Source organism: Nannobrachium achirus (genome assembly GCF_963921795.1).
Source record: "Nannobrachium achirus genome assembly, chromosome: 8".
NCBI classification, from domain to species: domain Eukaryota; kingdom Metazoa; phylum Chordata; class Actinopteri; order Myctophiformes; family Myctophidae; genus Nannobrachium; species Nannobrachium achirus.
The window spans coordinates 28,724,573-28,739,308 of NC_137817.1; the positions used below are offsets into that span (position 1 = coordinate 28,724,573).

At 42.4% G+C, this 14,736-nt stretch overlaps 1 protein-coding gene across 1 annotated transcript; it reads right to left on the reverse strand.

The window, feature by feature from the left end:
• Positions 1-1,188: 1,188 nt before the first annotated feature.
• Positions 1,189-11,377, reverse strand: aadac (arylacetamide deacetylase; the record flags this gene model as incomplete). The annotated part of the gene is made up of 5 exons (XM_080730933.1): positions 1,189-1,815; positions 2,506-2,677; positions 5,056-5,125; positions 8,495-8,723; positions 11,237-11,377. 5 exons carry the CDS (start codon positions 11,375-11,377, stop codon positions 1,189-1,191), a joined length of 1,239 nt encoding a protein of 412 aa, XP_080587059.1.
• Between the last annotated feature and the right edge of the window lie 3,359 nt (positions 11,378-14,736).

A 14,736-nucleotide genomic window follows, 5' to 3' on the forward strand; every position in this document is an offset into this window, starting at 1 on the left:
AAGCATTGATAATATACTGTATATTTGATCACAAACACACAGAAGAAAATGTCGCTCTAAAATGATGTCGCTCTAAATTTTCTTTTTTTTTTCTCTGTGGTCTCTGCTAGTCATTTCATGTTCAGAGCAGTCACGCTGTAAGAGAGGGAGGGGAAGAAAGATACCAGTAGATATGAGAGACAGCAAGAGAGACAGAGTCTAGGGGGGGGAAAGAGCAGTACAGAGTGAAAGGTCAAGTGTATTAAGTATTGACGGTTCAAGTGGTATAATATATGAAAACACAAATTGATTGTGCTGTCAAATGATGAAACTATATGGAATCTATGAAAGGGTTGTGGGGATCCCTGCTTCATCTCTCTCTCAACTGAGGGGTCCTTGGCCTGAAAACGTTGAAGACCCCTGGGCTATACTGTAGGAGATCTACGTTTTGTAAACAGAAGACCCGTGGCAGACAGCATGTCCACGGTGTGCACATTCCAACGTGTTATTACTGTTTGGCAACATTCACAAGCTTTCTTTATTATATGACTGTTGAAATGAAAAGAAGCCCCATATTTGGCCATGCTTTTCGGAGGTGCTTTTTGAAATGAAACCAGATATAAGAATTTGTTTTGGTCATAAAATACCCTTACCAAAACATATTTGTATCTGTGCATCTGCATTCCTTTTAAGTTTCTATGTTCTACATTATCATAGAGTGCACATTAAGCCAGATTCTTCCTTATATTAATATAAAATGTATATTTAAATTAATTGAATAAAGCTTATGATTATTTTGTGTAATATGCTGGAAATAATCTGGCATGCTTTTGCTTTGCAAACCAATTATTAGACACTAATTTAATGTGAGAAACATGACTTGAACAATCAAGCCCAGTTAGGTTTCAAATCAGTTGATGCAATTGATGAATGTGTCAACTTTAGCCTAATTATATTGCCTTGGAGCAATGTCAGAAGCTGTCAGAAGTAATTTTCTTCTTCAATAAGATTGATATATTCCAAAAACTCCATTTGCGATCGGGAAAAGAAAAATGAAAACCTCATGGTCTCATTGGTATACATGACAAGAAATGGATTTAATGAAGAATAGGGGAAAACCCCAAGGGAAGAATAACAAAAAGAATTTAGCACATAAAACAAGAGAGTTGCACTGTCAGGAATGACCATTGAACGCTTTTTCCTTCTGTTTTACAAGTTCTCCTTGAGCCATCTGACATAGTTGTCCGTCATGCGGCGCGCAATCAGGAAATCAGTGGGCCACACCGTGAACATCAGTGCTCCGTGGAAACCTCTGTCGTAATGTTCGTGTGTCACGTCCACGCCAGCGGCACGGAGACGCGTGACGTACATGATGCCGTCGTCCCGGAGAACGTCATACTCACACGTCAGCACATAGGCCTTGGGCAGAGAGCGTAAAGTGTCATCTGGCACCAGCAGCGGCGAGGCCCGAGGATCGGCAATGGATTGAGATGGCACAATTACACTGGCCGCCTCCCCTCCCGCTTCCTGCGATACAGTAGGAGCACTGTAGTTGTATTTCCCGTGGAAGGCTTCGGGCAGGAAAGCACTCCAGTTGACAAACTTGAGCAGGCGCGCCGACTCTGGGCTGTTGTGGGTGTTGGCCATCATGGCCTTAAAGAGGGCCTTGTCACTGGTGAAGTATTCACTCCAGAAGCGCACCATGAGGGTGCGTGGCAGGAGGGGCATGTCTTGGTTCTGCATGTACGATGGGGTGTAGAGGTCCAATGCCTGGAGTACAGGGTACAGCAGCGCTTGGACTTTCAAGTGAACCTGCTGCCCGGGCTCCTGCTGTAACTGTGGGGACAGAGGAGAAAAGAGAGTTTGGCAGAGAGTATTTAGGATGAGTATGCTAGTATGAACCCAGCTGAAAAATGCATCTGTGGTGCAACGCTCCACCAAGCGTATCTATCAGCATATCATATCTATTCTAAACCTTAGCCCTATACAAACCTACACAAGAGAAAACAGCTTCAGAGCAATTACAGGGGGTATAATTGCGACCGTCAGTTACTATGAAAACCTCCACTGGCTGTCTGTCTGTCTGTCTGTCTGTCTGTCTGTCTGTCTGTCTGTCTGTCTGTCTGTCGGTCTGTTTGTCTGTCTGTCTGTCTGTCTGTCTGTCTGTCTGTCTGTCTGTCTGTCTGTCCGACATGTCACGTCACGTCACGTCACGTCACGTCACACTTTTGGCCCTACTCTTATCTCCGCCACCGTTGCCCCTATCCATGCCAAACTTTTCACACACACTCCTTGGCTGGCAAACCACAACCTCTGCCCCTGATTTCTCACATGCCCCTCTTCTAGCGCTACCATGAGGTTATGCCACTGATAATCTGGTAATTGTTGCTGAAATAACAGGAGCTCTTTAGCTCACAGAAATTCATTTTCAGGTCAAGATACCAATTTCATCATGCCTTTCGGCCTGGCGGAGACAATACATAAATAATTGCTGTTAAAATGAAGAATATACAAGAGTTTGAGTACCTGCTGAGCCACTGCAGCTGCCAGATTCCCCCCAGCGCTGTCCCCAGAAACAGCGATACGTCCTGGGTCTACAGAGTACTGAGCTAGCACACCCTTCTGGAGAAAATGTTTGACCACGCGGTAAACGTCCTCATATGGCACAGGGAAGTGGTGTGCTGGGGCCAGACGGTACCTGACAGAAACGAAAAAGGAGCAATTCACAGGTAAATGTAGGAAATACTACATGAGCATTAAAAACCATTAAACACACAGTTTAATCTAAGCCCATGGAAATGTGCCCTTTGACAGTGATGATGATTGACAGCTTCAGTGCAATGATAAATAATTAATGTATTATAAAGAAACTAATGATCAAATTATTATTATATAGGCATTGTGATCATCACGTGACATGTGACCTGCTCTGGCCTCCACTCTTCACTAACCATCGTAAGGAGTAAAGGTTTGGGCAGAAGCAGGGGTTTGGACCGGCCAATGTCTAAATGCTCAGTGAAAGGAGGTCCCTGCACTTAGGGGCTTGGTGGGGGTGTGAGTGACTGTTAGATTATTTTATAGATTATGTTATCTTAATTTACACAATTTACAACCCATTTAGTTTCTGAGAACATAAACTGACCTCTTTATGAACTCGAGATAAGTGAAAGTATGCACACTGGGAGACCAGACCATCAAGCATGAATATGTCTGGCGCAGGACTATGTGTTAAAACATGTTTTATATTTTTTCTTAAATATTGTATATAGAAACTAGTCTGTGGTCAAGTGGATGTTCATAAAAAGGGTATAGAGGAATAGACACACGAAGAATAAAGAAGTAGTTCAATGTTAGTGTGGTTAGACTGCGAAACAACATTGACATAAAATACAATAAACAATACTGGGTTTCAAAGAAACATCACATGCCCCAAATTATAATGGGATTGGGAAGTAACCCTAACTGCCTGCGGTGGTGTGAGAACCATGGATAAAAGTTCAGGAGTGGGCTGCGCACATCCAGTTTGTTGTAGGTGCTGGACATAGAATAACAACAGTTCAAAAACAATTAAAGTTTGCACAACAGACAACACAATTGATTGTAATGATGTACTTTATTGACTATACACACATACCATACATGAACAACAACATACCGGTGTGCCCAGCTTTGCAGAGTCTGCTGATTGCAATGCATTTAGATGAAAGTCCTTTATAACTTTGCACCATTAAGCCCATAGACAAATACATAGACGCCTCATTGGCCACTGGGGCCATCCCCCCCCCCCCCCCCCCAACCCCTTCACCCCATTTGCTTCACCACTGGAATTAAGAGACTCAAAACCTACTTCTGGTCGCCTAAAGGGATGGTCGGTTACGGGCACCTACACCACACAGAGATAGCCACTCTAGCTTTCCTATCATTTGTCTTTTACCCATGCCGGGCAGCCGATGGCCTCGCACCTTGACAAGTTCACTATCCGAGTTGGAAAGCTGTAATATGGACCGAATAGTTGTGCAACTGTTTTGAAAGTGCACATGCACATAGTGCACGACAATGATGTGCACGCAAGGTTTGCAGGCTACTGTATCTACATAATGAGAATACTGACCTGGGGAATATAGGACCCTGGAAACATAGGTACTGTACGGTCCTGGATGTGTTGCAACAATGTGGTATTGCTGTTGAAATAACATCCAAATATTTAAGCTTTGAGATACGTTTTGTCAACAATGTCACAACAACTGCTCTTCCTTTGCCTTGGCCTCTGACCTGCTGTCGACACGACAAGGATTCAATCTACTTTTGTGGTTCTAGAGAACTAATAGTTCTTTAAACTATTACTCATGCTTGGGTTTCAGAACCTAGGAATATCTGATCAACAGAAACCACAAGCACAATTAATCATTCTTTAACACTCTCCCCTGTTCACTGGAATAGAATGTGTTAACAGTGCATCAACCATTATATAAAGGTCCTTCAGGCGTATTTGCCCTCTCACCTTTTCTTGTTAACGGCAAAAACTAAAGCATTCAGAGAAGGCAAAAGTGGGTTACAGTGTATTGGGAATGAGGGAGTCCAGTGTTGCTTTTACAGGGAAGGCCTGGCTGGCGCGACCCGGCCTAATATAAACCTGTTCATACAGTGAATAATGACGATGGACAGGCGCATGGGGCAACCACAACAACAGAATTATATGCTTTGAGTATGTGTACTTGTGTGTTGGTGGAAAGAGGAAATTTGAGAGAGATCAGTGTACAATCCAACAGGGAAATAGTGTTAATCATCCTTATGCCATGGCCACAGACGATACTCAATTCTGATTAACCAGAGGGTGTGCATTATTTTCAGATAACCGTACGCCTGTGGTCTTAGTTAATATGCAAAGAAAATACATTTGTGCTGAGTTAGATCTGCCTCTGCCTCTAACTTGTTTAGGCTATAACCATAATCAGAGGTGACTGATTCTACACAGTCCTTCCTCTCACAGCCAGTTGTTAAATGTCATGCAAATAAAATAACCACTGGGCCCCAGCAGAACTGAGCAGGTCAATGGAAAAAGAGTGACATACTCACTCTACAGAGAGGACCACCGCGTCGAGTTCCGTCACCATTTTTCTGGCCAGGAGATCATATGGACTCATTCCTGCATGGACACATAATACACAGCAAAATCCGTGCTAGTGTTAATTTAACTGTGAGAGTGTAAAAAGGCCCATATTTACATCCAGAGTCAACACTCTGGATTTGACTGTGTAGCAGCCACACATGTCAAAGTAACTCTTACACACCATTTTGCTGCTGTATTGTGGAAGGAAGGTAGTTTCTGCATTTCAGCCTCTGATAACCATGAGAGTTCAGTGCTTCCAGAATAGGACTGTGGCATAAAGCTGGGAAATACTATTTTTCATTAGAACCTCCTTCTACCCATCTATCCCCAGCCCCACTTCCCAAACTAGACACGTCACTGTAAACTACTAGGCCTATAGAATCATAGACAGAGATTCCTTTTAAAAGCCAAGAAAAGAGTGTGTGTGTGTGTGTGTGTGTGTGTGTGTGTGTGTGTGTGTGTGTGTTATTACCAACAAAAATATAATGTCACAACTATCTGTCCCTGGTTCTATACTGGAGGTGTTAGTTGCGGCCGTAGGTCGCAGTTTAGTATGTGAACGGTCACAGCTTGTCTGCATCTCTGTCCATAACGCCTGACACTGTGGTTCCCCTGACACATCACTGTGACATCACTGTGATGTCAGGGGAACCACTCGAACAGAATGGGTTTGCTGCTCTGACATCACACTCTGACTTCACTGTGATGTCAGGGGAACCAGACTAACGGAATCCCTTTTATGCCCATACATGGAGATCCCTGATGTCATCAATATTAAGCCCATATCTAACAGGACTTCATATGGGAATGCCCATATGAAGGCCACATCGGCCACATACCACACTAACAGAATCCATAGTATATAGCCAAGACCGATGGCCAAGACAGCCCATATCTGTGTGGCTGGTTCTACAGACAGGGATCTCCATGTATGGGCATAAAAGGGATTGTATGTATGATGTCAAATGTCATAGACGGCATAGGACTTTCACATAACGAATAACTGAGTAAGCATGTTTGGGCTCTCACGGAATATCTCCATATACAGTACATGGATCTCCATATATGGGTACCAGGGGTCTCCATATATGGGGACCTTGCCCTTCAGGGCAAGGTCGCATGTCGCCCTGAGGCATCTTACTAGTATTGTTGCTAGCAAACGGCTGATGTAACCCTAAGACATCTCATCTTCTAACCACCATCCATGGTGATGAAACGTATACGCTCTAGTTGTACTAACTGCGCAAAAATAATTGTCCCCTATGAACGTGCCGGTTCATTTAAGGGTCAAGGTTAGTTGGTTTGAGAATGTGCTCACTCTATTCTATTAGTTTTCCTATAAGACCTATAATAAGCATTTTCCACAAATGGTTCAACCATCACAGGTGGATAATATCTTAAAATTTACAAATTATTGATGTAACAGTTTTTTCTTAAAAAGTTAAAACTCTGTCTTCTGATAATAATCATTGCTAGCCTATAGAGTGTTTGTTGTTCTCCCTGTCTCTCCAACTCTTTAATAAAAGAGAAATAGCATTTTCAGGTTTGTTGCCAATTTCAGCCAATCAGAAGAGAGTACCAATTTATCAGCTTAAATTTTATAGTGTTCCAATTTGGTCAACTCGCTTCTTTGTCATCACTTCCAATATCACTTGTTCATTCTATGTCTTGTATGAGTTCTCTCCCTTACTGAACACACACACTCTATAATGATTGTTATCAGAATATATAGAGCTATTCAACAATTAATTTACCAAAACAACGTAACTTTATTCCACATTTAATTTAAACATTTAAGCATTTTCAGGACAAAATGTTTCAGCAATTGTCTCCAGTATCTCAGGTGCTACTTTTACTATGCAGTTTGTACTAGTAATAGTAAATTCAGGTTCTCAGATAAATCACTGCTTATCAATTAATCAATGATCAATTGAGTGAGCCAACTATCGATTAAGATTTTAATCACAAATGTGCATCTCTAGTAGGCATTGTTGAGAATATAATTATAATGCATAGAAAACTTTTGCATGTGTCTATGGAGTTAACATTACTCTAGATAGACCCCCAGGTGTGGTTATCATATGCAAATATATCTTCCTTGTGTATTTCTTCCTGAAAGCTGAAAGCCTCTGAGTCAAAAGGCTTAATTGAAATACACTGATTTAATGACACCATAATATAAGGCTGGCCACCCTCTTGAGGTGCCATCATAGCAGACGGTGCCATATTTCCTCAGGTTACTGAGGCTGTGTGTGTGCGCTCTCTCTCTCTCTCTCTCTGCGTGTGTGTGTGTGTGTGTGTGTGTGTGTGTGTGTGTGTGTGTGTGTGTGTGTGTGTGTGTGTGTGTGTGTGTGTGTGCGTGCTTGCGTCAAGATTTTTCTTTTTTATCAAGGACATCATGACATGAGAGATACTACTGTACTACCGCGTATCAATAGTTCAGTCAGGACCACTAATGGTTTCATGGTTCTGTTCATCCCCCTCCTTATCCTGTAGCACACAGGATAAAGCAGGGGCCTGCAATAAATCCCCACAGGCATAGAGACTGAACTGATACTCAGATACTGTACTTGCCCAGCTGAGACATCAGCTGACTATCTCTTTGAAAGCCACAGGAGCTTGATTATATGCCTGAAGTAACATGATGCTCCTCCTTGCATTTGCCTGCTGGAGGATCACATTAATGCCGGGACACGAGCAACCAGAACACGCTGGTCAGAGAAGCTAGCTCCCTCATAGTGGCTATACCCTTGACGGGGTGCGCATAGCGAGGAAGCAACTTCACATGGAGATCGTGGGACAATTGAGTAGAAAGGGAATGGGAAAGACAATAGGCTAAGACTGCCTTCTGTGCCGGTAGCTATGAAGATTTATAATGAGGCACATGATGGTTGCTCTGATCGTTCTAATTAGCTCTGAAGTTCATTACAGTTCATTACAGTAAGGACAATATCTGACATGGTTACTGAACAATTACTATTTATTTCTATGACTCATTGTTGAGGGTGTACTGTATATAGACCGAAGACGATATTATATTATCATGATTGATTATGTGTGACGTTAGTAACAGTAGATATCATATTATCATGACTGATTATGTCGTGTGACGTTGGCAACAGTAGATTATCAAGCGGCACCTACAGTATGTGTGTGTGCGCTGTGCGGCTGTGCACCGACACCGCAGTTACACATCAGCGTTCACCAAAGGTCTGTACTGTTGCATACCGGTATATTTTTTTATTGGTGGTCTTTAACTGCTGTATCTATTTCTCTTGTATATTATATATGTATATATACTCCAATTCCTTATTGGAAAATATATTTATATCGATTGTGGTTATTAAAGGTTTTTCTTCTTAAATGTATTCAGTCAGTGGCAAAGAAGATGAACCATCCACTCACGGGAGCTGCCCAGACACCATCCTCCTCCGTGCAGATATATGACAGCTCTCCTGAGCTCAGTGGGAGCACCCAGCAGCTTGGGCTGGTACAGCACCACCTCCACCCCGTCAATCTGTTCTTCTGTTACTTGCACATACTCATCAGACACAGGTACCACCCCCTCAGCCAGGGTGATGAAGTACATCACTCCCATGTAGTCCTTCAGTCCAAGTAACTCGCTCAAGTCTGCCTGGAGAGAATGTGAGTGAACGAAAAGAGAGGCAGATAAAGGTCCATAGTCCATTGTATTGTTCAACAAATTCAATACATCTGGTAAACATTAAGAACACAAAGGCATAAGGACACCAGTGGCAGACAGTTCTGATGGCTGACAGTTCAGAGTTCATCTTGAGTTGAGGCAGCTAATTGCACCGGGAAGAACACATAAGCCAGCTTCTTGATGGCCACCATGACTAAGCCCATTCAAAAATCAAAAGAAGCCTTTTAGCTTCAATAAAGGGCTTATGTGTTCAATTGTGTGACTATAATATAACACATCTCTTGGTGAATACAGCATTGTAAAAACATAAACCATATGACTAAAAGCCAACAGAAGTGTATCCCCATTAGAACAAACTCATTCAAAGATCATAAGTGCATGACTGGTCATGTGAAGCAGGCGGTTAGAGGTTGATATACTGTAGTGCACAACGCAGATCAGCTGAACACATAATCCCAGCAAGTTCAGCAGTCATCTGGAAAATCCACTGTCAGGATTCCATATATTATCCTGTAAGTGAGACTAAACTCACTCAATGGGCACAACACCAGAGGAAGCTTCAATGACCTTTCCCCCCTAGATTCGTAATTGGACTTAGATAATTTTATATCCTACCAACTTGCCCCCAGAGAGTCAAACAACACAGTCCCTCAGCAAGCTCCATGTAAGGAGCCCCATTTGCCCTCAACCGATTTTATTATGTAAATACAGGGATTGACACTAACGGGTGCCCGACTGCCCGTGGCAAGTAAAAAAAACATACGGGCAAGTGGAGTTTGCTTTCTGATTGCCCGATGGGCAAGTGCGTTTAAATGGGTAAGCAACTGTCTTCATGAAATATTATTGGTTATTCATGAAAGAACAAATAATGCTACTGTTTTACAAGTAGTAGTTGCGCTCATTCAGATTTTCAAAGTGACTGTCACCATTTTGGTTTACTTTTCAGGCAAGTGGGCATGACCTTTGGGCAAGTAGAACTTGACCTGTACTTGCCCAACGGGCAAGTGGCTCAGAGACTTTTATGTCAAGCCCTGAAATATACCTATTATTGCTTTTAGTGTTGTTGCTGATACGTAATGCATGCATGTATTGATGACTTGATGATGAATTGTACAATGGAAACAATCCACAATCCAATAATAAAGTATTCAATCAAACAAACTTATTTAGTTGAAACCATCTTTAAAGTTCAGCTTCTCCTTTATTTATTTGTTTGGCTTTTATGGTACATTGGTTGAAACACTGAAACATGAGTTACTTTTGTGGTTTGTGCAAGCGTGTGCGTGCGTGCATGGATGTGCTGTTGTGACGCATGAAAGTATGAGCGAGTGAGACAGGCACAGAAAGAGGCCAGAAAAAAACTGTTTATGAATTGAATACATGAATAATATATACAGTAGATGAGAAATAGTGTACATTTTGAATGTTTATAGAGTACATTGAATAACATAATTAGGTTCCCTGAAATGTGGACTCACAATCCATTAAGTGAATTCTACTGTAGGCCTACATCAAACATACTGCTCATAAAAGACTTTATATCCTACCAACTTGCCCCCAGAAAGATTGTTTCACATACTGTACTTGAGTACATTTCATGATGCTTTATATTTGTCCTTTTAATTATGTGCTAAAATTGACATTTTACTTTTGTTCCCCACCATAACATGTCATATCTTTACTCATACTGTTCTCAAGTACAATTGTGATGTAGTAAATACCTTTACTTTAATATCTCCATTTTTATCATTTCGAGGTTCTATTCCACTAGAGTAGATGTCAGAGGCAAATCATTTACTTTTTCAACTACAATTATATGACAGCTGTAGTTGGTTACTTTGCAAATTCATATTATAAATACAAAAAATACATTAACTGATAAATGATGTTGTATTATTTGGCTATAGGCTGTTGAGTGTTGAGCAGTATAGGCCCCATTTCCAGCTAAATTGATAAACACTGCATAATGAGCACATTTACTTTGCTTATAGTGTACATTTTATTTTTAAACCAATACTTTTGCACTTTTACTCAAGTAAAATGCAGGACTATTTCTAATCTTGTGGTATTGTTAACTTTAGGTTACTTAAGTTAATAAATACAATAAAATAGCCTAGTCTACTTCCACCTGCAGTGCTTGCAGATAAGCATGTGACAACACAGTCTAATCTCAGCCATAAACATTTCCTTAATATGCTCTATAATTAGAACAGGTGAGCAGGACTATATAGGCTACAATAGGCTACATGGATTAGTATCTGACATAATCTGGCAGCCTATCTAAATCTACACAGCAACCTCAGCAAAACACGCGTTCAACCTGACTTGACAATGCATTGGACAAGGATAACAAAACTGCCAAGGTGAGCTGAATTATGTCAAGAAAATGTAGACTATAGCTTTACAATAATGTTTCAACTCTATGAATAAGGAAGGCAAAAAAAGGACAAAAAGGTAACACTCGTAGCTATAGCCTTACTTACCAGATGGCTGAGACTTCTGAAGAAAGAGTTGGTCAGCATAAGTTTCCATCTCTCCTCTATCTCCTCGGGAATGGGATCATAAATGTAATAAGCGGTGAAGGAACCCATAAACAGGATTAAAAACACACCCTTCAACCTCATTTTAGCCGCTTACAAGGTGCTGGTGGGATAAATATAGGATGTTATGCTACGCTTGTTAACAAATTCCCTCACACTGTGCGGGCAAAGCTGCAATTGATTGATTCTTTTGGAAACAGGCCACTTGTGAACAGATCATTTATCGGCGAGGAGGAGGAGGAGGATGGCCGGGGCTCTTCATCGTGGTGATCGGTGTCGTCCCGTTATGCATGTCGGTGCCCCCGTGCAGTGCCGTCCTCCTCCGCTCGCACCGATGGCAATGCGGGGTTCATTAATGTACCGGCTGCTGATGATAAGGCAGGCAAGGCGCGCGCCCGCGCACCCCCGGCGGCTCACGAGGCAAGCCGTGTCCGTCCCTCCTTCAGGCTCCTTGGCCCGCGACGCAAATTCCTCAGGTGCCTCTCGGCCGGTCCAGTCAGTACGGGCAGGGCAATCTGGCTCTGACACCACTGCTTCCCAAACAGCGGGTCGGGACCCGTTTCTGGGTCACGGACCAATCTTTATGGGTCACGACGACTTGAGTAAAATCTAAATGTATTTTCCTACATTAAAAATACATTTCAAAAGATAAAATAATTTAAAAAATATAGGCTATATTATATTGGCAACATTTTAAAACAACAAACAAAAAATCGAAGAAATTCCATACATTGAAAAATAATACAAATTAAGAAGAAGTGAAAATAGATGTGAGCTTGTAGATCTGCTCTTTTCACAAGTTTTGGGTCCCGGGCAAACGTCTAGTCTCTCTTTGGGGTCTCGAGCTGAAAAAAGTTTGGGAACCACTGCTGCTTTAAAGACCCCCGCGTGGAGCGAGCAAATATTGTCCTGGCTGAGAGTGAGACTATTCAGTCCTCTGCTCTGCACGAAACTGCTACTGCACTGCACGACGAGCACTGAAAAACATAGCTCTTCCACGCATCTTTATTATTCCCTGTAGTGCAGTCTTTCATTTGAGTTTACTTTAGAATCAGTCCAAATATATCCGCCTGACTGTCCCCAGCAAACAGATACAGGGTGTAGAGAGAGAGAGAGCCATCAGCAATGTTATGCACCTCTATCTGCTGCACGCAGTCGAGTAATAACTAGTCCGTCTCCGTGACGCTTCCATTTCCCTTGGCTATAAATATCCAAGTCACTTTAGGAATACGAGAACCAGAGAACCCCTGCGAATGGCGATGCATAATCGTGTTTCTCTATTAGAGGGAAGTAGCGGAGCGGTTAAGTGCTACGATCTTTCAATTTATGATAAAAGCGTGAAAATTGGCATGAGCAGTCTCCATGGGTCACTTGACAAGAAAATTGGCCGAGGCAATTGAAATTTCAATATGGCGGCCGTTTTTCAAGATGGCCGACACCTTAGTGCAGCATTTAAGTAATATAATGGTTTATTTGGTGATACAAGCATGAAAATTGGCATGAGCAGTCTCTGTGGGTCACTTGACAATAAGCCACCCACAGCTACTTGACATTTCAAGATGGCGGCCATTTTTCAAGATGGCCACCACCTTAGAGGAGCAGTTAAGTGATATACTGGTTTATTTGGTGATACAAGCATGAAAATTGCTATGAGCTATCTGAAAGGCTCATTTGACAAAAAAACGCCACAGCCACTCAAGATGGCGGCCATTTTTCAAGATTGCCACCACCTAAATGGAGCAGTTAAGCAATATAATTGTTTAGTTAAGTGACACAAGCATGCACATTGATATGAGCAGTCTTTATGACAAGAAATCACTTCCAGCCACTTGAAATTTCTATTTTCAAGATGGCCCCCTGGATCCTCAAAAGATACATTTTCTCATAGAATTGTATGTATTTTTCATTAAGGACGATTTGATGTCATTTTAGATTATGTTAAATAACAACTTTTAACACATCAAAATACAACTGTGTTGATCATAGATAGATTAGAAAAGTGTGAATATCTGCACTACCAGGGCACACTGGTGATATATCACTGCTGTTAAACTCAGAATGGGGTTCAATGTCAGCGAATTGAAAGTTAGTATTAGCCTGACACTCAGCCTGAATTGACATTTCGTTTCACTCCATTATTCAGTCTGAACTCGCTTCCACCGAAGGCGATTGCAGGGATGGGCGTTGCCAAAAAAGAGGCAGTCTTCAGAGATTGGTTCACCGTCTGACAACACATGAGTTGTGTTGTTATGTGTGGCTGGCTAGTGGCTAGCCTGTTGCTTGCTAGTGCTACTTGCTAACCAAAGAAACAGGCAGAATAGGAGCACTACAAACTAGTAATCAAACACAACATAACATGCCTGCCACTGGTGTTTCATAGCGAGATCGATACGATCGCATTTTACCACAATTTACCGCATTTTACCGCGATGCGCGGTACGGTACGGCGGAGGCGCTGGTTTACTTGGAAACGCACATGAGTTCTGGGAAACCCCCACCCACGCTGATCACAAGACGCTGATTCACAACGCTGATTCGCCGTACGGATTTTCGAACGAGGAAGGCCTCTTCAATGAGAGCACTTCTAGACCCCTGAATCGCCAAAACAACATTTTTAAGGGGTGTGGCTAGCGATTCAGGGTCTGGAACTAGGCTAAGTTAGTATCCCAAATGCTGTCTAATTTACCCCAAAACAGTTAGATAGCTGCACCTGAACTGACAGGTTGTGCCAGTGCGGGAGAGACAAGCCAAGGTTAATGGGGTTTTAGTTAACCGGATGGTGTACAGATCACACAGGATTTAAATGGCATTGGAAGACCGACTGGACTAAGTGTAGGGTTAAGGCATGAACTTTTGTTGTATCCCATACATCAAAGTGCTTGGTAAAAGGTGGTAAAAGTATAAACCCTAAGCCTCTGCTAAGACATGGCAGAAGCCATCGTAACAGTTGATAAAACTAACTGGGACAGATGTTTCATTTGTCAGCAGGTCACCAAGGAAAAACTAATTCAGCCAAGTTTATTCAGCAGAGAGCACGATTGTACTGGTTATGATCTCATTGCAAGAAATGTTCCATTATTTCATAACAAAATAACATCGCATGGATGCACCTGGGACGTATCCTCAGTGATGTAGCCCCAAGCTCATCAGTGTTTCAGGTCTAGCAATATCATGCCCCTCACTTGTGTGACCCAGCCGGGGTTGATCAAGTCCCAGTAGCTACCCTAATTCACTCCACCGCTCCGGAACTACTCTGCAGAGACTGGGAGAGGCAATCTGGCGCATGGAGGGACTAGGCTGAATGGATTGACTCCTGTCCGAGCCCCTCCTATGTCTCACCAGGTCCAGGACCTGTGCGTTGCACCAGACTCCAGCCCCAGACATTTCACTCAGGAGTGGTAGATTCTTGAGCTGCAGTGGTACTGCAGGCTCCACCTGGCCCA